This window comes from Cryptococcus neoformans, chromosome 7 (genome assembly GCF_000149385.1).
Source record: "Cryptococcus neoformans var. neoformans B-3501A chromosome 7, whole genome shotgun sequence".
NCBI classification, from domain to species: domain Eukaryota; kingdom Fungi; phylum Basidiomycota; class Tremellomycetes; order Tremellales; family Cryptococcaceae; genus Cryptococcus; species Cryptococcus deneoformans.
Window position 1 is genome coordinate 1,340,390 of NC_009183.1, and position 25,000 is coordinate 1,365,389.

Genomic DNA, 25,000 nt, shown 5'->3' on the forward strand with positions numbered 1-25,000 from the left:
CCACGACCTTCTTACGCACAATCAGATTCAATTTCCAATTCCGGTTCTTTCTCTGATGCCGTTTCGAACCCCTTGCTTCCACCACCCACCCCACACCAAATCCTCACGCTCTTCCAAACCCTCCACCCCCACCTCACCCCTTCCTCCCCCACTCTCCCTGAAGCGACGCGCGAAGAGAAAGAATGGGAGTGGGATAAAGTGGTGAGGCCGTTTGGGAAGGCTTTCATCAATTCTCTGAGGGTTGTCGGGTCTTCTCAATCCGCATCCGCATGGAAGGGAATTGGGCCGTTCCCGCATGGGCCTGGGGTTGGACTTGGACTTGGAACCAGATCGTACGGAATACATGGATCAAATAAAAGAGGATGGGATGGAGGAGTGAAGGAGATTGGAGTGGTGAAGCGCTGGATGAAGACGAGGAAGAAGGAGCTTTTGGGAGATGACCCTATGATCTAAGGCTTTTTGCCCCAACGTCTTGAGGATGTGCCCGAAGATTGTGTTGAGAATGAGGGTCGGAGGGAACGGACATGAACATGGGGCAAAGGTGGAGGGGAAGAGGGAAACCAAACGCCAGGCGGATGTAAGAAGGAGAATGACATGGAGAAGGAAATGGAGAGAGCAGGATAGGGGAGGGAATAGGACAAGGGGATTGTAGCATAGAAAGCATTTAGCATTCCATCAGCATAAGTCATCTTTTTTGGGTTTGGGCGTCGCAATGGGCGATATGCATGAACGAACAAAGACCTGCCAAAAATTCTGCGGAACTCTTCGCTAAAAGTTTGGCATTACTTCTTGTTTAGAGGAGGTGGCATGATCTATGATTTCCCGACTTCACCTTCTAACCACCAGTTATCCATCTCCCATCCTACTCCTCTAACGCGTAACCACTTTCCCTCCTCTCCTCCCTCCCATTTCCCCCCTACTTCTTCCCTTTCTACTACGCTCCCTTCGATTCCGTCCCTCTCATTACCCTTAGTATCGGCTTGATTTCCGTCATCCCCACTGCTTTGAGATGATATGACACGAAATCCCTCTGCCCGACCGGCAGCTTCGACGAGGGATTGCAGCTCGCCAGCTGTGAAGAGGTGGTAGTAGCGGTGGAATACTTGGGGTTCTGGTTTGGGGATTGGCTGTGGTTCTGGTTGTGGTTCTGATAAGTTCGTTGGTTCAGAGAGAAGAGTTTCCGTTTGCGGTTTAGATCCTGAGAGCTGGAAAGGAGAATCAATGTGAAGGCACTCAATCCCTGATATAGGTTCGTCCGGATCTTGTTGCCTTTTCTTAGACTGACTGGGTTGTTTGGGGTTGGGTTGCTTTGGCTGTTTTGACTTTTTGAAAGTCTCTCCCTTCTTAGGTGCCAACACCCACGGTACAAGCACGTCTTGTATTTTCTCTTTTCCTTGCTCTTCTCCCTCTTTTTTCTCTTGTAATGGAGAGACGGCACTGGAAGCAAACTCGTTATCAGGTTTAGACGCAGCGTCAAAAACTGCAGTCCCCATTTTTCGTCTACTACTCTCTCCCTGCTCATACGCCCAGACGTAGATCATGAACCTTCCGTACGGTGGCTGACTTGATAAGCGAAGCGGTCGGAGCATGATCTATGAATTTGATCAGTATCTCTTGGCTGAAGAGGCAAGACAGGCAAGACAGGCAAGACAGGCAAGACTCACTTGGACGGCATGCTGCCTCCGCTCGGGAGTAGAGAGATGATGAAGGGCCGCAATGGAAATTACAAAATCGAACACCCCCGCTCGCCAAGCATCAATCCCCATATCCCCTCTCACACACTCGGCCACTTGATTCCCGTCCCCTGTTTCTTCTCTACCATCTTCCTGCCTGTTTGCGTTGAGCCCGCCGAAACCCATTTTGCGAGCATGAGATAACAGGCCCGAGCTCCGATCTAATGCGATCATTTCGCATCCCGCTTGGTGCGCTACGGGCAAGTATTTGCCGTTTCCTGCCCCACTATCGAGGCCGATGGATCCGGGTGGTTGCGTGGAGAGGAATTGGGCGATCAGCGGCCATGGCTAGATGGGAAAGTGGGAACATTAGTCTGTTTAGACCAAGTGGCAGAAGGAGTTGAACCGACTTTGAATCTCGTTTGGGAGAAGTGAGGAGCGATAGCTTCGTAGACTGTGTGGACTGTTCGCTCCTCGTCCTCGTGGGGGTTCGAAAAGGGTGCGACTGGCTGAGGAATCGGTTTCGGCATTGTCGAATAGACAGAAAGTTGTCACAACAACACCGAAAAAAGTTGTCTATCACAGTGGTCCGCCGGGCAGTTGCGTCGTATCCAGGCACGACTGAGCTTTGGAGTGCCTTTCGTTTTTGGCCATCAAACGACCTTCGTTATCCCCCCTTTCCGTTTCAAACCACCCATATATAAGGCAACAAGGAATGCCCACCCCTTTGGCGCTCCTCTTATCGGCAATCTTAATAATAGGCACCTACTTCGCGATGCCCTTTTGGCCATTCCGGAAATCGAACTACGACCCTCGAGGGAAACACTGTTACATCACAGGCGGCTCGTCGGGGTTGGGCAAGGCTCTTGCGGAGCGGCTGGTGAAGCAAGGAGCGCATGTCACGATTGTCGGGAGAGATAGTAAAAAGGCGGAAGGTGTGGTTGAGGAACTCAAAGTGAGTTTAGAGGGTAAACAAAGAGCGCCCGAGCTGATTATAATGTAGGCAATCGCAGCACCGGGCCAGATCATCCAGTGCATCGCCGCAGACCTCACGTCCCCTATCGCCTCTACTAACGCTATCCACGCTGCGTGCAAGCCACACGCAGACCAAGCGCCTGACTATGTCTACCTCTGTGCTGGATTCTCTCGGCCGAAACTGTTCGTTGAAACGACAAAGCAAGAGTTGAAAGATGGACTTGATGGTGTGTACTGGGTATCGGCTTATACCGCTCACGTGTGTTTCGTCTGTTTTCCTGGATTCTTTGGGGAAAAGCTCATGGAAGAAATGACAGGAGGCATGCCAGATGATGAGCAAACAACGCCGTACTGGCAAAATCATCTTTGTCGCCAGTTTCCTCTCCTACGTCTCTTTTGCCGGATACTCATCCTACTCTCCTGCCAAATACGCTCTTCGCGGCCTTTCAGATGCTCTGCGCTCAGAAATGTTACTGCACAATATTGATATCCACATCTTCTTACCGTGTGGTATCAGCGGCCCTGGATTCGATGCGGAAAATAGGACAAAGCCAGCTGTGACAAAGAAGATTGAAGAAGGGGATACGCCTATCACCCCGGAAGTCTGTGCGGCGGCTTTGGAAAGTGGTGCGTCTATTTTCTTACATTTATGTAAGATGAAGAAAACTGATTAGGCCCCGATCAGGCTTGAAGAAGGGCTACTACCAAATCACAGACAATCTGGTCACCGAACCTATCCGCTTACGTTCCAACGGTGGTGTGCCGACCAATAATTTTTTACTCGACACACTCTGGCTTATCGTTAGCTCCGTCGGTGTACCCATCTGGCGAATGACAGCCGACTCTGCCGTGAGATCTTTCAGGGCCAAAGTGGAGAAAGAGCTTGAGGCGAAGGGGTATTATGTGTCGTAATAGAACGCATTTTACTGGCTCTCATTGCTGGATTTTGAGATGGTTTTGCTTTACGATGAAGTGCCAAAAGGGGTAAAGCCATGGAGTTTGAACAGCAACCGTAGCGGTCTAACTTCTTAACTTCTTAAGCGAAACGGGGTTGCAGAGATCGTGCATGGATGTACTGTAAGTTGTCCAGAGCGTCTCAACGCAGTCGCAAGTATCATTGTTCTACATCATGTAAGATCAAGAAGTATGTACAGTGCTCGTACTCACGTGATTTTCGGACGCATGGCAATTTGGATGTTCGCTCAGACGTCCCTATACCATACATATCATCAATCTTATACCTCCACAATGACTGATTGTATGACTCTCGCACTTGAGCACAAGAAAACAACCCCGTGACAGCTATCAGAAAGTCGCAGATCTATGCAGAGTCTCAAAAACATCGTCTACGGCTGTTACACTGTCGTACACGCGTCCCATACGACTTCGGCCCCTCGACACCTCTCTATCATGCAGAAAGAGGAATTGGTGAAAAAGATCGACGAATACGCTGAGCAATGCGCCCTCTTGACGCCGAGACATGTCGTCGAACAGGCAGAAGTGGTCTATGGTGGAGAATTGGGCGTCAATTTGGGACTTGCGGTTCATCCAACGACATCGCGATACCATACATTCACGTTTTTTCTCTTACAAAAAACTCGGACGTCTACAAGCAGACATTCCAAAGACGCGCAGAGCCTTTTACCTATTATCTAACACAGTTCTTCCATTTATCATCTATCAATGTGCGCATCTGCATGAAAGCTGATTCAAGATGCGAGGAGAGGGTGATAGGGTGCGGCAGTCCGTGTGATGTGGTGGAGGCTCAGGGGAAGAGTTCAGGACAAGCGAGGAAGGATTGGACGATTTCACACTTTTTTGTACGATCCGATATTCTTCTCTTTCTTCGTGCATCATAGATAACCTAGACTTCAACACGCCGCCATGCTCAAACTTGTAGAAACCAACGAGAAGTTGATAGCGAGGAACGCGCTTCTGGAGATGGAGTTGGCGAGCGTCAAGGCCGCGCCCAGGCGCTTGACAAAGCTACTTGGTGGAGTAAATAAGAAAAGGTAGAGGTACCTTGAGGGTCGACCCTTTGACCCATTGTATCAGGAAAAGCATGTTGAGGATGTTGGAGTTACGTGTAAGCAGATGGAGGCGTGGTGATGGCTGTACCTACGTAGGAAGGACGAGGTCAGGGACGCGCAAATGCAGGGATCTGTTTCTTGGTTCTTTCTTCTTCTATTATGCAACGAACTAGTCTATTACAACGTGATGATGTGCCTAAGATCGCCATGCGTCCTAGAATCATGTGAGTGCGAGTAATGCTTGGTTCGTTGCGTGGGTATTTTGCTAAACTGAGCATGAGTCATCGCATTATGCTAGGGCACAGATCAGGAGCTTTGTCATAAAAAAACCAAAAAAAATTAACGACCAGCGAGAACAACAAAAATATCAGGCCTCTCTGGGAGTCGAACCCAGGTCACGAGAATCAGAATCTCATGTACTAACCGTTATACTAAGAAGCCGTTTTCAGCTGATCTATCAGCTTCTGGATGTCCTTCAGTCCGTTTGCGAATTACATAGGACATTACGTCAGATATGTCCTAAGCATTCCGATGACGAATACGTATCTAACAACTTCTGCTATCGTATAGATTTCGCTTTCTGGTGTCACGTCTAAACTTCCATTTTGCTACTTCTTCACGATCGATATGGTTAGCCGTTTTCTAGTCAGTACGATCCATTGCTAATTGTTTGTACAGTCAAATTTCCTTCCGATCCCCACGAAGGCAGCCACTCCTCTTCCTTCTTTCGCCAAACATCTTCTGGATTACATTTCAGCTCACTTCAGAGATACCCATTCGGAAGCATTCAGGAAAGATGTGGATGTTCTTGTGGGAATGAGGAAAGACTGGGTGGAGGCTAAACTTGAAGCGCATCCTGAGATTATAAGAGCATTCATGAGGTGAGTGCTTTATAAAACAGAGCGTCGAATACTTTTACTGATATACTGACAAATTCAGATATCATGCGCAGCTGGCATTCCTCTCCACGAAGTTCCCTTCCGATATCAATCTTCCCTTCGCCTACTATCTTCCTTTCCCAGCTACATTTTCCCTCAGTCCAGACGCACCTATATCGCTTTCCTCTCTGACGTTCGAGAGAGCATGTGTTCTGTTTAACATGACGGCACTTTATGCTTCTATGGCCGCGGCTGAAAGAAGAGCAGAAGCAGAAGGGATTAAAAGAGCTTTGGGTTATCTCACTGTAAGCCCTACTATCTCAGGGTTAAATATATGCTGATCAGGTCGTTCATCAGGCAGCAGCAGGTGTTCTCGAATACCTTATCACCTCTGTTCTTCCTACCCTTCGATCTGAACTCTCATCGCCTCAAGCTGCAGGATATGATATGACGGAATCATTCCTCGGCACTCTCAAGGAATTCGTGCTTGCTGAGGCTCAGGAGTGCTATTGGCAGCAGGCTGTCCTCCGTAAGTTATGCGCAATGCTGGTCCCTGACTTTCTCTGTGAACATACTAAACGGTTGTGACAGAGGGAACCTACAAGAATGGTCTGATTGGGAAGCTTTCAATGAAGGTGTCGGAATACTACAAGGCTGCTTTGGCTTCCATGAATGGGACGGATTACCCTTCGTCTTCCTATTTCCCTTTGGTGAGTCTGATTAGCTGGCAAGTTTCTTCGCTAACATAGTTTCTACCGGTCAGAATTGGACGGCACACATGAATGTCAAGCAAATGCATTTTGAGGCTGCTGCTCAATTTCGTTTAAGCCAAGAAGACCTTGAGAAAAGCCGGTACGGAGAAGAGATTGGGAGGTTAAAGGTGGCCGAAAGCTTGGCGAAGAAAGGTTTGGATGCTGCTCGGAAAGGCGTGGCCGACTCTGTCGTTTCGGATTTGAAGGTTGGCTCTTTGTAATATTACTCACAAATTATCTCTATAGCTGAAAATAAACATCTAGCAACTTCACGCAGCGATCAAGTCTTCACTTGAACGTGCTGTCAGAGACAACGACCTTGTCTACGTTCAGCCTATTCCCCCGGCCAACCAGCTCGCCCCGATCGTCGGCGTGGGAATGGTTAAAGTCAATGTACCTGCGGAAGTCGCCGAGCCAGTGGCTTGGTTGATGGGTGGAAAGGCTGGAATGGAGCCTCTCTTCAGCGGTCTGGTGCCGTATGGAGTACACCTAGCTCTCAGTAAGTATATATAAATGAGACACAATGCCAAGGCGCTAATGAAATGCAGGTATCTACGATGATAGAAAGGATACTCTTGTGAGAGATTTGGATGGCAAGCGAGAGGAGCTTGATGGTCTCGCCGCCAGGTATGTTTGTTTGTGTAGTGATTGACCATCGTACTTATGTATCAAATAGCACTTTACAATCGCTTAACCTCCCTGGCTCGATACAAGCACTGGATCGGCCTGTTGGACTCCCTCCTTCTCTCCTCAAGAAATCCGAGGAGGTCGCCTCTTCCGGCGGCATCGAACGAATCCGCTCCCTTCTCGACGAAGTCAACCGCCTTGCTCACGCCAATGTGCAAAGCCTAAACGAAGCTATGGATATCCTTGACCAAGAAGCTACCGAAAACGAGTCACTGATTGCCCGTCAACCTGAGCTTCAGCAGACTAGACAGCCATCGCACGTTGCCAATCAGCCTTTGATCCAAATGGCGGAGCAGTATGAGGCGACGATCAAACAAGCTGGTGGGAGCGACGCAACTGTAAGGGCAAAGTGGGAAGAGTGGGCACGTTTGGTTGGGATCCTTGCTGCCGGAGAGATGGAGATGGAGGATTATGTTCCAGGGACAACATCTCCATCCGGATCGCTCCCTCCGTCAGTAAGGCCTTTGCGAGCAAGTTTGGAAGAGCTCGACGATCGCATCGCACACCGAGCCCGGCTTGTACGGGAAGCTCGACAGATATCGGCTGCCGATGATATCCGTCCAGAGGTCCTGAAGGAGGCGGCGAAGCTTGCCCATGGTGGAAGCGGAGATGTCAAGACTGAATGGTTTGAGGATCTGTTCGAAAAAGGCCTTGAAAAGTATATGGGAGTGAAGAGAGAGATGGATGAAGAAGTCGCGAAGCATGACGAGCTGTTAGAGCAGATTCGCGTGAGTATTCTTGTTCAAAAATTGACGTGGAAGCTGACATTGTTCTCAGACGCAAAACGAAAGTTTCCTTTCGGAGCGCAAGGATGACCCTATCATCAAGGAGCGCGAGAGAAGACTGCAGGATATGGATCTTGCGTATTGGAAATGGAGGGAGATTGTGGATAACGCTGAGGAAGGGATCAAATTCTATAACAGTTTTGCGGAGATGCTCCATGGTTTCAAAGCCGCTTGCGGGCAATTCCTCAATACTAGGCGAATTGATGTCGGGTAAGTGATGTCCTCTTTCTTCTGTTCTGTCGGCTGATGTCGGTGTAGACAAATGACGACACAATTCCAACAACAAATGAACGTTTCTGAACCTCAGCAACAACCTGAACCGAGGTATCAGTCACCCTCGCCTCAATCATTCCAACCCTCCTTCTCACCGTCTCCTTCACACTTCCAGCCCTCCGCTCCATCTTCCTTTTCATCATCTCCCGTGCGTTCACCAGCCCCTTCAGCACCTGCTCGCCGTGAATCCCCGCCCAAGACCCTCTCTTTCCTTCCTCACCCATCATCATCGGCCTGGCAACCGGCCTCCGTTGATTTTCTTCCTCCTCCTCCACCCCCTCCCATTCTTCGTTCTGGCGGTATCCAGTCTCAACCTAAGGTTGCACCGCCTGTGACACCTTCCATCACCGCTATTCGAGATCAAACACAAGGGACGCCGAGAAGAATGACAAGAGCAGCTGCTGCGGCCGCGGAGAGGGATGAAGCCACAGAGAGAAATAAGTATAGTTCGGGTGGACCGAGGCGAAAGGGGGGTGGTGTTGTATGAATACTAGATCTCGAAGGAGAGTAGGATGTGTAGTAGAATGGATCCAAAATAATGCGTTCAAGTACTTTGTACTTGATGAGACACTAATTTCTGATATGTGTACTACGAAACATGGCCTATATCTTTTTTTATGTTTAATTTGAAAGAGAAGCAGCATCCGCAGAACGTTAGCCAGTACGAGTATTAGTCTCTATTTTCGATTCGGCGATTTTTTGCCCTTGTTCTTCGCCTTCCGTGTTCTTGGAGGGATTAGATATGCCTCTGGCCCGTCGCTTATCGCCAAGGCCTTTAGCGGCGACAGTAATGATTGGATACACATTCATTCATATCATTGAAAGCAAGAGAAGTTGAATGGCGCATGGTTTTGGTTGAGATTTTGAGAAGTTGAAAGCATATAGGATAGATTATCTAGAGGAAGAAGCAGTGGTGGTTGGGAAGGTACAGTTGCTTCATGCTGTTTATTAGGTGATTCCTCCTGGGGCTTCATTGCATTTGCTTCAGTCGTGACTTTCCTATTACTACTCTTCTACCGAGATAGAAGACAAGGCAGGTATGAAGGCCCGACGCACTTTATAATATTTATTTCCCTGCGTACTTTGCCAATCTCAAAGAGGATGACAGGATGGTGATGGTGGAATGCACAGGAATCATTGATTGAACCATGATTGTCTGATGATCATCCCTACTAACTGGTCGCCAATGCAATAATTAAGGAGAGGAGAGAAGATGTATTGTGGGTTAACAACCCCCATTTTCTGGACTGACAAAGGATTTTCTCTGTTTGCTTGCTGATCTGCAACATTGGCTACCAAAATAGAACATACTTCAGCTACCTGTACCCATGGGGCTTTCACGACTGAACCAGCCGAAGAGTGCAAGAGAATAACGACGACATGTCTTCGCGGCGACTCCTCGTTCGCTACCTACGATGTTGCTGTCTGGTTTACCATGTTATCCTAATAGTGCTTCACATATATGGTCGCTACTATATTACACATTCATACCATGCACGACGATTATATATAGGGTCAATGCAACCCAAAGCCCGAAACTTGTACAAAAGAATGACCTAATCAAACATCATAGTCAATATACTCCTCATCCGCCTCACCTTCTGCATCTTCCTCTTCCCCAATATACTCTTCTCCTTCTGCATCGTCATCTTCGCCGATATATTCTTCCCCTTCTGCATCGTTGTCGTAGACTTCTTCACCGACACTACCATACATACTAGGGTCAAGAGTGATACTTTCTTCGAGAAGCGCTGGGTCGATAGGAATCTCGCCATCAGCGAATTGGGTAACAGGCTTGACAGGTAATTGATTCAACTTGGAAAGCCCTTGGTTTTCCTCTTCCCCCTCTGCAATTCCTTCGCCCAGCGCCACAGCATTCCTCATACGCAATGTCCTCGGCGACGTTCCCATTCCTTCTCGAATGTTATCCCGACTTCTCAACTTTCTCACGGGTGTTTCGAGCACAACATCAGACTTGCGTTTACGCAAATTTCTCGCGGGTGATGTAGTATTGCGATTGGGGATCGAGTTGTGATTCGGGGTTGGTGTAGGATAGACGGGATGATGCGATGTGCGGGATATTGTAGAGGATGGAACAGGATGAAAATGCGCGTGCGATTGGGCGATGATATGCGCTGCTTCGGCAATTGAGTCCACAAACCTCACGACTCCATTTTCGCTCTCATCCTCCCTTTCCTTATCTTTTTCATTCCCATTTTCCTCGTTCTCATCCTCTTTCTTTCCACCACTCTCCGGTTCCTCAGTCTGTCTAGCAACCAAGAATGGGTGATACTTCAATCTCTCCGGTGCAAGCTTCAAGTACCCCTTTTTCTCATGTTTCTCCACCACCGCTTGAAGATACGCTTTATCCAGCAAAATCTCATACCGTTTTGGTAGCTTGACATGATCGTCTTCATCCTGATGTATTTGGGGATCAAGCGTACCTGAGCCATTCAAATCTGCCTTGCGACGATTTACATTCGGACGACCCCGGCTCCGACCTCTTGTTCGAGCACTGTTTGGTGTTTTCCCTATCGCATCGACCGTCAGGTCATCCAGAACATTGATCATTCCTTCAGCAGATAGCGTGGTGAAAATATCTTCTAGCGTCATGCTAGTAGCTTTGGATATGTCTTTGGATGTTATGCGAGGAGGAGTGGGTTTGGTTTCTGTGTTAGAGTTGAAGTCCAATTCGGATGTAGGACCAGGTGTGGCGTCTGGGACGGGGGGTAGTTCGAGAGTATGGTTGAAAGATGGAGAGATGGCGTTGAGGAGGTATTTGAAAACAGTGAGACGCCAGTAGGATTTGTATGAGACGGCTCCTAGGCCAGAAAGTGGTTTTTCAGGCGAACCTGTTCGTCCTTCTTTCTTCGATAGGAGATAACCTGTACACACTTAGTGTATTGCTCCTCACAAAAAAAGGCAATGATGACCCACTGAAATCAATCAAAAGCTGACCCCATCCTTTACGTTGTCGCACCGGCAGGGTCATGATACAACTAACGTTGTTGTCCATACTCCGCTTCTCCTTTGAAAAATATCCGACAAATCGAGCGCCTAATTCATCGACTTCGGTCATGACATAGAAAAGAAACGGTTCGACGTCGTAATAGAGCGTTTTGTGATCGAGAAACATCTTGGCGAGAAGACAAAGATTTTGACAGTAGATCTAGTAAAGGAGTTAATGAGATAAAATGGAAAGGACAGGAGACCTACCTTGTTTTTGCGTCCATCCACTTCAAAAACTGAGACAGCACCTTCGCGATAGATCTCATCTCCCGGCGGATGTCTTGATTTGCATTTCAACTATATACCGCGTCAGTGCACATCGCACTATGATGTTGAAGAGACATACCCTATGCCGCGTCGCAGCAAATCCGCTTTTCATATACTTTAAACAAAACTCGCACAACCACAACCTCCCATCCGGCACATATGCATACTCTTCGGGATATGGCGCAGAGTACCATGTGTTGATATCATACGGCCCAAACCTAATAGTTTTGATTTTCTCTAATCTTGCGCTCCCTGTCCAAGGAACCACTTCTTGCGTTGTGCCTGGTGTGGAAGGGAATGGGTGCGCGTCGGGTAAGGTTTGGTGGAGTAGTCGGTCTCGGAGAGGTCTGCTTGTGGCTGGGAACTTTGAAGAAGGTGTAGTTTTACCGCTAGGTGATGCCATGGGCAGAGGTGAGCCGGGCCCTGGCGTTTCCCTTGTAGGGACAGGACCACCGAGTTGCTTTTCTGCTGCATTCTTTGCCATCTGGTACGCTTCCTTATCTGCTTCTGTTATCTTTGTCCGAGTAGTATCTGCGTCGTCACCTGTTATGACCCCTCCATACGGTATTTTCTTTTCTTCCGGCTCTTCTTCGACTGGTCTTTTGGGTACTTTCAGTCGTACAATCATAGGTGTTCCTCTTCCTTCTTCTGAATCCCTGTATTGATAATTAGGATTCGGTACCTTGACTTTGATACGGTGGCTAGTAAACAAGGCATCGTCTCCTGCTAATGATTGTTTTGGCCGACGACGATTATTAGAGGTGTTGGGAGTGTTGGCTGGTCGAGCTTTGCCTGGTTTTGAAGGGCGTGGGTGTAACTTTGAGGGTCGGGTAGCTGATCTGGGGTTGCTAATAGATCCTGATGAGACTGCAGGTGGTGATAAACATTTTGGACAATGCCATGAACCTATTACACAGCCAGTTCGCGTCAATAACGCGTCAATACACGCGTATCTACTGTCAACAACATACCTTTTGGTGGTTTTGCCAGTGGCCTGCAATAAGTCAGTACTCATTTGCATATTTCTAGCAATACACGTACGGGTTCAGGCAGTAGCTATGCCATCCACGATCACATGTATCGCAGAACATCAACCGCGACTACTTTCATCAGCGCAATGTGCTTGCGGGACGAGATAATAGTACTCACATCGTCACCTTTGATTGCACACTGCTCACACGTCTTGCACTCTATACAGTGCCAGTCATACATCATTACCCGCTTCCTGAGCTTTGGAGTAAGCATGTTCAGGCATGTCGGATGGCCACTCCGTCCACAGGCCGCGCAGCTGACCATGGTTTCCTGGACGCCTTGCTTGTTAATGGCGTCTGTACCTCCGCAGAAGCTACAGAAGTCCTCTCTGATGACTGCCCCGTGGCCATGTAGTCGGTGGCCATGATGCGCTGGGGTCTGCATCGTGTCTCATGCATGGAGAGTTTGATTCTGTCAGCGACTATTAATTATTGTACTGTGGCGCCGCTGCTGGCGGTGATGGTGGTGGTTGGCGGTGGTGATGTTGTTGTGAGGGGAGCGGAATCAAATTAACACGTCACTCTTCCATGTGAGGTCGTTTTCACCACTATTGCTTGCACTGACACATCTACTATACACATCTTGCCCGAGGAAATATTTATTATTTCTTATCACAAACTGCCCGCCATGTCCGTCAGGAAGTCGCCACCGACAGCAGGCCCAGGAATGGCCCTCTCGAAACGTGCTCGAGTGGAGGATGAGGCCGACGAAAACACCATGGTCATGACCGTTGCTTCTTCAGGAGAAGGACAGCGGAAAAACGCTTTGATAAGGAGTGTCAAGAGGACGAGTAGTCTTGAAGCGCCTATCGTGTCATTGTCGGCTGCTCATGGTGTATGTCTTCAAATATTGACGACGTACGCGGATGAAACTGATAAAAGCAGGGCGAGATTACGGCTTGTGTGTTTGACCCTTCAGGACAGACTCTTGCGGCTAGTTCGGTGGACCGCAGTATTTGTAAGTTAAGATATTACTTGGATGCCTATCTCTTACAATCCTGTAGCTTTGTGGAAGTCCTATCCCCCACACGACAACTACGGTATCCTTCCAAACGTCCATAAGACCGCTATCCTTGATATCGCCTATTCCCTCGACTCTGAAACTATCTACTCTGTCAGTCTATCATGCGCTTTCACAAATCATCACTGACAACATACTAGGGTGCTGCAGACGGCACTCTCATATCTACTGACTTACGTACCGGTGAACGCATTTCCCGCTACTCTGCACACTATGGCCCCTTAAACTCTATATCCGTCACCATCTCTGGCGGTCGAGAGCTCGTGTTGACAGGTGGTGATGATGGGATTGCTCGTGTCTGGGATTTTGCATTGGATGGGAAAGACCCTGTGGCAGAGTTTGATGATGAGCGAGATTGTCCAGTGACAGCTGTGGAATGGAGTTCAGACGGGAACCAGTGTTTCGTTGGTGGAGTTGACAACACCATCAAGGTAGGTTATACCCCCGCGAGTTATTTCAGTCCTGAAGCTGACAGATTGTAGGTATGGGACCTTCGAACGAACAAAGTTCTCTACACGCTTCACGGCCACACCGATACCATTGTTTCCCTTTCTCTCTCGCCTAACGGCCATTACCTCGCCTCCTATGCTCTCGATTCTGCTCTCATCATCTACGACGTCCGACCCTTTTCTTCCGACCCCATGCGCGTGTACAGATCTCTCACCGGCGCACCAGCAGGTTTTGAGCAAACCCTCATACGATGTGCGTGGACAAGACATGATGGCGGACAAAGAATAGCGGCAGGAGGTGGAGATAGGACCGTTACTGTTTGGGAAGTTGAGACGGGCAAGGTGCTGTACAAGCTTCCGGGGCATAAGGGAACTGTGACTGGCGTGGATTTCCATCCTAGGTATGTCACTATTAATTCTGTTTCCGATATCGAGAGGCAAAGTCGCTGATTGGTATGCATTCAGAGAACCAATCATCTTGACAGGATCAAAAGATACAAACATGTTACTTGGCGAGCTGGATGCTCAAGACTTCTCATAGACGGGCGGCAGTACGAAAAAAGTATTAGTGCGATAAGCAATGCATGTGGTTGTCAATTGTGAAACGGATCTACGACCATACGCGAACCAGCTTATAGTTTACAAGTGTGCTGTTTACAATACTCGTAGGGAGACTTCGGCACGGTGCTTACATGTTTTGAAGTTCCACCCAATATGCGTCTTCCCGTAGAGTCTCGATTGGAAAACGGCCGAAAAAGGAAGCTTTCATAGAAATCGCGCTCCAACATCATCCGGAGCGGGCAGTTACGCTAAATGACATGACGCTTGTGACAGATAAGATGGTATAAAAGTAACAAAAATGCAAAAATGTCAGGCCTCTCTGGGAGTCGAACCCAGGTCACGAGAATCAGAATCTCATGTACTAACCGTTATACTAAGAAGCCAGTAATAACCGCTATTAAACGAACATTCATATATTTTTTATAAAAACAATAATTTATCAAAGCAATTAACGTGCATAACTTGGAAATGAAGAATGCAACTGTTATATATACGTAGAAGAGGCGGGGTTGTTATAACCTTTATTTGACCCTTTAACAACGACAACTCATATTCAAAATCAATACAGGAACTACATAATCATTTGAAATGAGATCTTTCTCGCCAACACCGGATCAACGAATCGAGATAGATCGAATGCTATCGGTCGTACCACCTAGACCTTTCCCTACTTATGACCATCTCAATTACGTCGACTTCTTAGTAAGTCGATTACTTGTACCTATCTTCACATGTTCATGACTGTGCAGGATAACCATCTGATACCGAATACCCCATTCCTTTTGTCTTCGAATAATACATTTACCTGGCCTGCCGCTGGATTATTTCGAAAACCGAATACTCAATCTACAGCATCTTTACCGAACTTGCCGGCTCTTCGGCAATACTCGCATCACGTAGTGCCCGTTGCAAATACACTTCAGCCCCAATTTTCAGAGTTCGAACGAACTGAAAAGCCATTGGGTGAAGTGCTGGACCTTTGGGAAAATCAAGAATCGGAAGAAGGGCGTGGATTGTATGTCAAAGACTGGCATCTTATGGCTGAGCTGGAAAGCGAGGGTAAAGGTGTTGGCGAGCTGTATTCTGTGCCAGAATGCTTGAGAGGTGGGTTTCATGTGTTGTTAAATGATAGTGCTGAAAAATTGAAAGAAGGATAGACGACTGGCTCAACCCTCCATATACTCCATCGCCTCGAATGGAGCCCATCAGCAATTCGGCCTCCGCATCTGATTTCAGGTTTACCTATGTCGGGCCAGCATTAACGTATACGCCTCTGCATAGGGATGTTTATGGCTCTTATTCTTGGTCGGCGAACGTAGTGGGTCGAAAGATGTGGTGGCTTTTCCCCCCTGACAAGTTGGGTCGGGTCAAAGATGAAAATGGAGAGTTGATATTCGATGTGAGACATTTAGAAGAAGAAGGAGGGGCGATAAAAGTTATTCAAGAGGTGTGTTATTCATTTAATAAGTCATCTCTAACTTTCAATAGGAGGGTGAAATAATATTCGTCCCTTCCGGGTGGCATCATCAAGTCGTCAACCTTGACTTTGTACGTCCTACAGCGGCGGCACCAGCTAATTTGCAGTGCATATCGATCAACCACAATTTTTTTGCGTCACCCACCCTGCCGCACATTTACCGAACTCTTTGTATCTCTCAAGATCGCGTAGAGGACTCAATAGCAGACGTCAAGGGCATGATCATTGAACGACTAGGCGCGAAAGATGATCAGTGGGAGAAGGAGTGGTTTCAGGAAGTGCAGAACTTGTTGGAAATGGATGCAGGATGGGGCTGGAGAGGGTTCTGGGAGACTATAATGAAGAATCTTAAGGTTGGTTCTAAATACCAGATCTTGTGCTAACAACGAATTTAGTGTCCACCATCTGTCAATGCTCCAACTGTCTCACAACGAGATGACTGGATTGGAGGAGTGATCAAGCAATACAAGGAAAGAAGGGAATGGGTCGTACTAGAAAGTGTTAGAACAATAGTGGAGGATATTGAGAGTCGGATAGTGTAATTGGGCGCATGTCATCTAAATACCTTGAAGTATACGTAGCGCATAGGACGATATCGGAATGGTGGGCTTCGAACCGACCATATCAGCCCATTGCGAGAAACAAAAGGAATAGATCGTGCTAAAAAAAACAAACTACCCAAATGAACAGACCTGCCTTCTTCGTTGGTCTTCAAATAGAATGATGCACGCCACGCTATTTTTGCTTGGGATAAAATATTAAGTTCAGACACACACTCCAAAAGCAAAAAGAAATCCACGGCGATATTCGAAATCGCGACCTCTTGATTCGGATCCAGAAGGAGGAATCGTAGTCAAGCGCACTACCACTGTGCTACGCGGACTTGTTTAATGTAAATTTCAATGGTTTACTATGATGTAAACTTCTCATTCTTTATCAACCTGCTTTGGTTGTTTGTCCAAACATCAGTGATCACTTAATTCTTCTTCAATTCTTGCTCAATACCAGCAGCATGTCACAATCACCCCTCGCCAGGTCCACACGAAGGAGCCTTCCCGCATTTGCTCAGCCGCCCTCGAAGTTGTCAAGAAGCAATGTGGCTTCAGAAGACCCAAATTCGCCCTCGCCATCGGGGTCCACTCGGACACCTTTAAAGAAGTTTGCGACACCGAGCCGAGAGTCCATCAGCCGCTATCGCAGTGTTGGTTCCTCTACTAGTACACCGGTGACCACACCAATAATACATTATTCCCCTTATGCGTTATCCACTCCGCCACAAAGTCTGAGCAAGAGTGCTAGTATCCCGTTTGACATGGTGGCCAGTGCTAAAGCAGCTCGACGGGCTGAAGAGGATGTGAAACTGAGAGGTGCAGAATCGAGCGCGAAGAAGAAGAAGTTTATCAGGAAGAAGCCTCTCTACCAACGGTAAGTTGTTGAAGGCTGTAGCCTTAATTATTTAGTGACATGTCCTAGGGTCATTGGATTCCCTCAGAAAATTGCAGACAAATTCTTATATCATACGCCCGCTTCTATTCTGGATATCCTTCCAGATCCTCATATGGCAAATCCCATAGCGTTAGCTATCCATGTCGTTCATTATCTGCTTGTTGCCCCTCTCTTTGCGGCGAAAAGCGATGACTTTGAGAGCGTTTTGAGGACAAGTCGTACTCGAAACGATGTGTCAAGCCGCTGGGATGAATGGGAGAACGAGGAGAAGGGCGGAAAATCTGGTCTATTGGGGGGTCGTGTAGTAAGCCTTCTGTACGACTAATTGAAAAAGCTGATAATTTGGTGTAGAGGGCTATCCTTGTACTTTTGCTAATGGCAATGGCGGTTGGTAACGCAATTTACTTATTCACTCGATTCAGAACATACGACATGTTGCTTAGAAATGTAAGTAACGGCTGTGTTTGACTTGATTCATGCTGAAATTTTACAGGCGCAGGAGACAGTACACTCTCCACATGCTTCTCCCGTCCCCGCTCCCAAATTCAAAGCTGCCAAAGACGACGATGACGAGAAGGTCTTTGAGGCAGCACCTCGTGCCAAAGCGGAGCCCTGGGCCCCAAAAGTTCTCAAATTTACTGGCAGATCCCTCATTTTTATAATCAAGCTGCTTATGTATGTGTAATTTTTTTTTGGTAAGTAATCATCTAACGCTATACAGCCATGCGGTGTTTTCAGCTTTCGGCCGTCCGCAAGGGAATGCCCCTTCATTGAAGGACCTTGGTCAAGCTGAGAATAAGATCCAGTCTTTGCGGGTTTGGGACCCACCAGAATTTTGTCTCGCCTTCTTTTGGTAAGTGTGCTGTTATTTTTTAGAATTCAGCTGATACTCTCAATAGCGCATACCCTCCAACTGCGCCCTTCATTACCCATCTTTTCACGCACATCAACCCTTTCCTTACCCCTGTTCTTCATGTCTCCACCACATTCCTCCTTTCCAACCTGGCACAATCATACGCTCAACTCGTCAAAGATCGAATGCTACTTTCGGCAGAGGTTATGCGCGAGTACGATCAGAGGTTTGTGTACAAAAAGATCTTCTCGAACAAGGTAGATAGGGGAGTGAGCACCAACGAGTGTACGTAATCTTTTGAATAATCCCTGGGATAAGTCTGACAATCATCGTAGCTGAATTCGTTGGTTTTTAAATACAGCATATGGTCCGTTCGTTCCCTTGAGCATTCTGACAAATGTCCTGCATGCATGTGCCATTGACGGCAACCCATATAACAGCATTTGCCAGCAACTTCCCTAAGACCGTTTACAGCAATGTCCTTTTTGGAGTCGAAGGTTGCGATGATTTTGTGGGTGTCTCGCTGCCGCTCGCTGTGCCAGCAGGTTCAATGATGCCGACTTTGGCAATAGCCATGCGTAGTGCATCACCAGAATCATCAATGGAATGCAAGAATCGGAGAAGCTCTTTGCAAAGCTATGGCGAAATCAGAAATAAGCCGAGACAAACGCTGGCAAACATTACTCACGTGAAACTCTTTCCCATCGATGGCTTGGCGTAGCAATCGAATCGTGTCCTATTACAGGATTAGTTCTGCTCACTGATATTCATTGATGTAAGTATCCGCTCACATCGGCGTCTTCCAATCCTTCCAAGTTGTGCAGCACCAACAGATAATTGGCCGCTGTTCTAATCTTGCCATCCTTTAGACACTTTTCGAACAGGTATCTTGGTTTTCCGACAAGGTCAAATAACATTGGCCATCGCTCAATTTCAGTTTTTCGCGCGCATCTGACGATCACGTCGAGGCTTTCTGGGAAGTAATCCAAAAAAACGATGACGGCCGCAAGTACGCTTCCTTGCTTGCTATTTCCGTCCTCATTATTGGAGTCTGATTTCGACAAATCTTCATCCTCGAGGACAGAATGTAGTAGCACCTCGAGCGAATGGGCAAAGTATACCAAAGGCTGATAGTGATGCGCCAAAATGAGTGCATTGGCCAGAGAAGGAGGAGACGAAGATAAATGATAGCGGAGGAATTGAGGGAGGAAGAGGTGGGTGCCCGTGAAGGTTTTGTGGATGGGGAAAGGAAGAGTACGGGTAGAAGATTCATAGTCAACTCCGATGATGATGCCCTTGTCCATGAGTATCGCTACAGCATATTGTCAGCCATTGGCATGAATTATCATGAGAGGCTCACATAAAGGGTAAAAATCAAGCCGCAACTTGACACTCTCCTCCACGTTCTCATAAGCATCAGACATGAGATCAACCCTTGTAGCCTCAATGGTCAACGCATCCAGCCAAATGCGCATGTTCAGCCCGTCAAATCCCCACAGGGAGTTTTCAAGAGTGCCGACACCCTGAAGATGGGTCCAGTATGCTTCAATACGATCAGCGAGGATCTGCATATCGTATCGTACTTCATCTGTTCGAGCCTTCAGGAGCGTTAGCCGTCGTAATTTTGGCCCATGAGCTGATGCTTACTCGACGTGGTCGTAACAAGACCAACTTCCCGTCCACAAGGAAAATAATAGTCGCCACAATTAGATCATCGGCGGGATCACCATGTGCTACAAACCCGTTAGTTTTGAAATGAGACCATAAAGACTGCTTACTCTTCTGCGCCTCCGGGATGAGCCAAGACAGAGCTCTCACTCTAGTTGGCACTTCTATGATACCTCTGAAACTTATACTGCCGCAAAGATGCAACTTGATGCTCGACTGGGTGGGAAGGATGAGGAAATGATACAGCATGTTATCGGCGGTATAGACCAACAAAGAGTTTTCAAGGAGAGTCATGACGAGTACTGGAGACGGTAGAGTTTGAGAGTGTAAAACCTCGCTCAAATCGAGATCGCGCGAATAGAGTCGAATCTGCAACATGTCAGCTGGATCTCTAATTGGTTTAATACTGACTTGATGGGTTTTGTCGGCATCTACGGCAACGATGAGTACGTGGTGGAACCATAACAAGCCTCCTTTAACAGTAAAATCTCGCTCTTCCCTCTCATCTTGGAATAATCTCCATCTCCCAGACGCCGCCGAGTAGTGCGTGAGACCCCGACGACCGGCAACTGCGATCAACTTTCCATCGGAAGATATCGAAGCGTAGCGTATTGGCCAGTTTGTAGCAATGTATGCGGTTGGGATCTACGAAACAGATGTCAGCCAGAGTGGCCCGTAAAAATCTGTGCAACCGATGAACCTTGATGCTTTGCCACACGTCAGACTCGGGATTGATCACACTCATGTCAGGTTGATCGGCACCTCTGTACACCATGACTCGATCGTCCATCTGCAAAAAGGCGTATCGAGTGTTATCGGGCGATGGCTGGTTCGTAGTTGCGCTCTTTGTAAAAGAGACAACCTCTATCTGAGGTTTCCCTTTTTCGTAAGGTCGCAAGACGAACAGTTCCAAGTTTCCTGGAATCCAAAACTGTCAAACAGTTAGCTTTGCCGAGTTGCAGGTAAACGTAACGCACCAGATCGATCACCCCAGAATCCTCAGATTCATCCTTATCCTGTACACCCCAGCCATTCAAGCGGCCGCCCATACTCCATGCCGCCCATCCGCGCTCATATCCTGCGGCGAGACAATACCCATCTCCCGTCCACGCTAAACTCCTGACTTGACCGGGCGATGACCCTTACATTTGTTTAGTGATTAACTCGCTTAACAACCGATGGACTCACTGAGATTGCCTGATTGACGTAGATCTAAAGTATGCGACAATTTGGGGGCAGAAGGCCAAGGTAGGAGCGAAACAATGTTGATTTTACCGCTGCCGGTCAGCATTTCTCTCTGTGATACAGAACCTACCTTTCCAAACCAACAGCTATCAAATTAAATCTAAAGTTAATGCAAATTTCCACCGCCTTATCTTCTACAGCATCTTCAGATGCCTTAATGTTTTGGATATCAAGCACCTCCATCTTCTTTGACAGGTCTAGGGGAGGCGGGTATATGATTATCCCAACATGTTTGGGCCCAGCGGATAGCTGGGTCCGTTGCGCTTCGCTGCTTGAGACATGTATAAGTTGGCTTGCCTGGTAAACAGCATATGCTCGTCCATCTTTGGTTAACATAGTGTGCAACATTGGCAGCCCCGGTGTCTTGTGTGCCGTCAGTTTTGTAGGTATTGGAGGTTCTTTGCCAATAATCCAGCTTCGAGAGCTCCCAAGATCCCAAGTCTCACACTCAATTTGGGATTCTGTAGCTGCGTCAAGAGGAGGAGGAGGGAAATGAGAATTAGGCGGTGTGAGCAGTTGGCTAGGAGCTGGATATGGGACAGAGAGTATAGATGGTGGATGTCGAAGCGTCATCATGATATTGTGGGCCTGGGGGAGTACGGATTCGCAACCTCCCATGACAAACGCAGTACCGAGAGCACGAAGTTCCCATCCCATGATGACGTCTCCTTCGCCTGGACCGGGTGTTGATGGGCCCGGCGAATCATACGAGGGACGCGACGAGGGTACTAGTTGGTAGAAGAGCAAGTGTGAAGTATCCGTCTACAATGATATGTCAATATGACTCGCCAAGATAAGAATAATTCCATGTTTTACTCACCAAAACGATAAGTCCTCGACCATCATGAGCCCAGAAAACATCCACATTGCTGCCGAATCGGTCGATACTCGTTTTCGACCGCAACACAGCAGCTTGCATAACAGTTGGCTGCACTGAGTAAGCGTCTACTCCACCATCCTTGACGAATGCTTACTCTGACATCCCAAACCCCGAGGCCATCTCTTGTAACGATGGCGAAGAAGTTGCCTTTTCTGCTTGATCGTGCGTGTGCGATAGGTTCCTTGTCTAGCGGGTAAGGTGTGCCGACAAGCCGAGTTGTCGCGGTTGGCCAGTACATGTTGCAACGACTTTGTTCGTTATGCTTCTTTTGAGCTACCTGGCAATCTTTAGATGACAATCAGTGGATAATTAATGGTAACACTTGTAATCTGATCCTGGCTCTGTTGTCATCCTTCATGTGGGAAGTCATTTCAACAAAGCGTAACAACAATCGGAAAGTCAGATTGTTCGTTCGAGATCAATGAAAGTGATGACGTGGAAAGAAGGCGATGCCGTTTTTGAAAAGAGCTGAGATCTACACTCTCGCTCTTCCACGTATAAAAAAGCACACCGCACTGCAGACTCCTCCAATAACGTCGACGTCTGGTCTGAGCAGCCAGCTGATCCTTCTAAATAGCTTGGCAATAATTTAGAGGATGTGGTTAACGAGCTGCTGGTCCTCGAGAAGTGAAAGAGCCCCACCACCCTCGGCGTTCCTTTTTCTCTCTCGGTTATCCTCATACTTCGAATCAATAGTATACTCCGTGCATTTTGCGAAAGTATCCAAATCATAATACTGCATCTAGATCATTTTAGTTCTCTAGTCCTAATCAAATTTTAAGCACTACCTGCAGTAGTCCTACCAATCGCCTTCATCGCACCGCCTTCCAACACTGGCAACGACTTGCCTTTCTTTTGAGGGCTTTCCAAGAACCCAGCTCGAATTAGCCAAGCAATGTACAATCCGATTTCCTTCTCAGTTACACCAGATGTCCTCACCTCGCCCGCAGCCGCAGCCAAATTTTGAGCGTTAGTATCGTCCAACTCGGCAGACTTGGTACTTGTAGGCAAGTCATCGAGGACGAAATGTAAGAGGGGAAAGAGGGCATTGTCTTGAGTCTCGAGAACGTGTTGTTCAAGCCTCGTTCGCCAGTGGACGTATTCAACTCTTTTGACGTCATAGCCGTACAACTGGAGAGATCCCAGGAGGTCGTTGAATCGGATCTTGGGGTGTCCAGTGACGTGCATGATGTTGAAAGCGGAAGAAGCAGAGGACGAAAGAGTGGCGAGGGAGGAGAGACGGGCGACGTGGTCAACAGGGCAGCAGATAATGGCATTGTTGATCTCAGGGATAAGGCCCAGCTGGACGCAGCCCTTCACCATTCGCCAGATGAAGTCATCCGTGTTGGTAACTGAGCGTAAACAATGTCAGTTTTCAAGCCTAATCACCCCAAAGGCGATTCGATAACTTACCAGCAGTCTGAGAGTGACCGAGGACGTAGCCAGGTCTCAGGATCCAACCAGACAAGCCCTTCTTACCAGCCTCCATGATGATCTTCTCCGCAACCCACTTACTCTGTCCATAACCAGCGTTCAAACCAGTCCTACCAGCCTCAAGGTCATCGTTTTCCAACAATCCCTTGCCGCCAGCCTGGACGACTTCGTCAGCTTTGGCAACAAATGCTTCGGCGTCGAGAACGGCAGTACTGGAGATGAAAGAGAATTGCTTGCTGTGGTGCTGGGCACAGAGCTGGAGGGCAGTGACTGTAGAGATGACATTGGCGGCGCGAAGCTTGGGATAAGGGTAGACCCAGTGGACGATAGCACCGTTGTGCAAGACAGCATCTGTCTGTTCGGCGACACGGTCCCATTCGGCTTGGGAAAGACCAAACTTCTCCTCGGCAAGATCACCAATAACAGCTTCAATACGATCCTGCTTCACCCATTCTTCGTCCCAAACACCACGGCCTTCACCACTGTCCCGCAATCTCTGAAGACCCTGATCAGCAGACTTGGCACGGACGAGACAGATGACCTTCCTGACTCGACGAGAAAGCAAGTCCTTCAAAATGAAGGCACCGAGGTAGCCGGTAGCACCAGTAAGGAAGACGGTAAGCTCTTTGGTGGCAAAATCGGCGGGAAGAGCGGAGAAAGTAGGAAGTTCCTTGCTGAGCAGCTCGACGTCCTTGGCATAATCAACGGCCTTTTCGGCCTCGATAGCGCCGTCGCCAGCGCCACCAAGGTCAGCATTCCTCAACAAGTCAATTTCTGCAGCCTGGCCAGCGATGGTAGGCTTGTCAAAGACGAGACCAAGGGGAGCGTTGACGACAAAAGCCTTTCGGATTTCAAAGATTAATCGAGTAGCAAGGATAGAGTGACCACCCATGTCAAAGAAGTTTTCGTCAAGGGTGATGTGGGGGGGAGGGGAAGGTAAAAGCGATAACCAGATGTCGTGGATGGTCTTCTGGGTGGGAGTGTGGTCGGCGGTGGAAGCGGAAGGAGCAGGGGCGAGAAGAGAGGTGTCGGGAAAAGGCAGAGCTGGCTTGTCAATCTTACCATTAGGGTTGAGAGGAAGTTTGTGAAGAGGGAAGTATACAGCGGGAACACTGTAGCTGGGGAGCTTCTTTTTGAGGTACTCTCGAATATCCCTGATCAACTTCCTGTACTTCTTCACACCTCTAATCATTTGCGTCTTCAAGTCGATCTCCTCATCATCGTCAGCAGCCTCGCTAGCGCTCATCAGGCCTTCAAGCTCATCGCCGTCAATGGGAACAAAGTAGCTGACAAGCACCTTCTCTTCATCCTTGTCACGCCTCACAAGGGTGACGTTCTCTCGCACAAGAGGGTGTCGACTGAGGTGGGTGTCAATCTCACCGAGCTCAATACGGAAACCACGGATCTTGATCTGGTCATCGGCACGACCAGTACACTCGACTCGACCGTCAGGAAGATATCGACCCAAGTCACCGGACCGGTACATTCTGTCCCGGATACCGAACCAATGCTCGGCGGCAGCAGGGTTCTTCTCCTTGAGAGTGTCAGGCCTCTCAACATTTTGGCCGAACCAGTTGACAACAAACTTTTCAGCAGTAGCAGTAGG

The 25,000-nt window shown here is 48.0% G+C and overlaps 10 protein-coding genes and 3 non-coding genes across 13 annotated transcripts in view; 6 read left to right on the forward strand and 7 right to left on the reverse strand.

Moving 5' to 3' along the window:
* CNBG4480 (hypothetical protein) overlaps positions 1–453 on the forward strand; it is a gene marked incomplete at both ends in the record, with an annotated part of 1,398 nt that extends 945 nt beyond the window's left edge. The window contains one exon of the mRNA XM_769055.1: positions 1–453. This exon is cut by the window's left edge and continues 614 nt beyond it. Within this exon, the coding sequence (XP_774148.1) occupies positions 1–453 (453 nt within the window).
* A 359-nt stretch (positions 454–812) lies between these two features.
* On the reverse strand, positions 813–2,203 carry CNBG4490 (hypothetical protein; the record flags this gene model as incomplete). The annotated part of the gene is made up of 3 exons (XM_769056.1): positions 813–1,592; positions 1,665–2,021; positions 2,084–2,203. The coding sequence occupies 3 exons, from the start codon at positions 2,201–2,203 to the stop codon at positions 813–815; spliced, it is 1,257 nt and encodes a 418-aa protein (XP_774149.1).
* A 185-nt stretch (positions 2,204–2,388) lies between these two features.
* CNBG4500 (hypothetical protein) lies at positions 2,389–3,560 on the forward strand (the record flags this gene model as incomplete). Its single annotated transcript, XM_769057.1, has 4 exons — positions 2,389–2,628; positions 2,677–2,907; positions 2,966–3,275; positions 3,334–3,560. 4 exons carry the CDS (start codon positions 2,389–2,391, stop codon positions 3,558–3,560), a joined length of 1,008 nt encoding a protein of 335 aa, XP_774150.1.
* Positions 3,561–5,047: 1,487 nt separating this feature from the next.
* CNBGt030 lies at positions 5,048–5,119 on the reverse strand. Its single transcript has one exon. It is a non-coding gene; the product is annotated as a tRNA-Gln (tRNA).
* A 186-nt stretch (positions 5,120–5,305) lies between these two features.
* CNBG4510 (hypothetical protein) lies at positions 5,306–8,540 on the forward strand (the record flags this gene model as incomplete). Its single annotated transcript, XM_769058.1, has 11 exons — positions 5,306–5,308; positions 5,357–5,559; positions 5,618–5,861; positions 5,902–6,085; positions 6,148–6,266; positions 6,320–6,514; positions 6,573–6,807; positions 6,857–6,935; positions 6,985–7,723; positions 7,773–7,990; positions 8,039–8,540. 11 exons carry the CDS (start codon positions 5,306–5,308, stop codon positions 8,538–8,540), a joined length of 2,721 nt encoding a protein of 906 aa, XP_774151.1.
* Positions 8,541–9,613: 1,073 nt separating this feature from the next.
* On the reverse strand, positions 9,614–12,745 carry CNBG4520 (hypothetical protein; the record flags this gene model as incomplete). The annotated part of the gene is made up of 7 exons (XM_769059.1): positions 9,614–10,938; positions 10,991–11,222; positions 11,270–11,359; positions 11,409–12,235; positions 12,301–12,323; positions 12,371–12,429; positions 12,479–12,745. The coding sequence occupies 7 exons, from the start codon at positions 12,743–12,745 to the stop codon at positions 9,614–9,616; spliced, it is 2,823 nt and encodes a 940-aa protein (XP_774152.1).
* Positions 12,746–12,988: 243 nt separating this feature from the next.
* On the forward strand, positions 12,989–14,371 carry CNBG4530 (hypothetical protein; the record flags this gene model as incomplete). Its single annotated transcript, XM_769060.1, has 6 exons — positions 12,989–13,195; positions 13,246–13,318; positions 13,365–13,474; positions 13,522–13,812; positions 13,864–14,231; positions 14,296–14,371. The coding sequence occupies 6 exons, from the start codon at positions 12,989–12,991 to the stop codon at positions 14,369–14,371; spliced, it is 1,125 nt and encodes a 374-aa protein (XP_774153.1).
* A 331-nt stretch (positions 14,372–14,702) lies between these two features.
* Positions 14,703–14,774, reverse strand: CNBGt040. The gene has a single exon. It is a non-coding gene; the product is annotated as a tRNA-Gln (tRNA).
* A 947-nt stretch (positions 14,775–15,721) lies between these two features.
* CNBG4540 (hypothetical protein) lies at positions 15,722–16,410 on the forward strand (the record flags this gene model as incomplete). Its single annotated transcript, XM_769061.1, has 4 exons — positions 15,722–15,838; positions 15,880–15,939; positions 15,976–16,221; positions 16,264–16,410. 4 exons carry the CDS (start codon positions 15,722–15,724, stop codon positions 16,408–16,410), a joined length of 570 nt encoding a protein of 189 aa, XP_774154.1.
* A 250-nt stretch (positions 16,411–16,660) lies between these two features.
* CNBGt050 lies at positions 16,661–16,751 on the reverse strand. The gene is given in 2 exon segments: positions 16,661–16,697; positions 16,715–16,751. It is a non-coding gene; the product is annotated as a tRNA-Arg (tRNA).
* A 129-nt stretch (positions 16,752–16,880) lies between these two features.
* On the forward strand, positions 16,881–18,522 carry CNBG4550 (hypothetical protein; the record flags this gene model as incomplete). The annotated part of the gene is made up of 7 exons (XM_769062.1): positions 16,881–17,293; positions 17,342–17,618; positions 17,666–17,761; positions 17,808–17,989; positions 18,036–18,167; positions 18,214–18,452; positions 18,503–18,522. 7 exons carry the CDS (start codon positions 16,881–16,883, stop codon positions 18,520–18,522), a joined length of 1,359 nt encoding a protein of 452 aa, XP_774155.1.
* Positions 18,523–18,635: 113 nt separating this feature from the next.
* On the reverse strand, positions 18,636–22,198 carry CNBG4560 (hypothetical protein; the record flags this gene model as incomplete). Its single annotated transcript, XM_769063.1, has 13 exons — positions 18,636–18,803; positions 18,856–18,903; positions 18,959–19,479; positions 19,528–19,765; positions 19,815–19,900; positions 19,946–20,204; positions 20,247–20,480; positions 20,536–20,766; positions 20,813–20,976; positions 21,024–21,112; positions 21,151–21,842; positions 21,901–22,008; positions 22,055–22,198. 13 exons carry the CDS (start codon positions 22,196–22,198, stop codon positions 18,636–18,638), a joined length of 2,982 nt encoding a protein of 993 aa, XP_774156.1.
* A 539-nt stretch (positions 22,199–22,737) lies between these two features.
* Positions 22,738–25,000, reverse strand: part of CNBG4570 (hypothetical protein) — a gene marked incomplete at both ends in the record, with an annotated part of 4,452 nt that continues 2,189 nt past the window's right edge. Inside the window, 2 exons of the mRNA XM_769064.1 lie at positions 22,738–23,312; positions 23,374–25,000. The exon at positions 23,374–25,000 is cut by the window's right edge and continues 368 nt beyond it. Of these exons, the coding sequence (XP_774157.1) occupies positions 22,738–23,312; positions 23,374–25,000 (2,202 nt within the window). The remainder of the gene's footprint in view (positions 23,313–23,373) is intronic.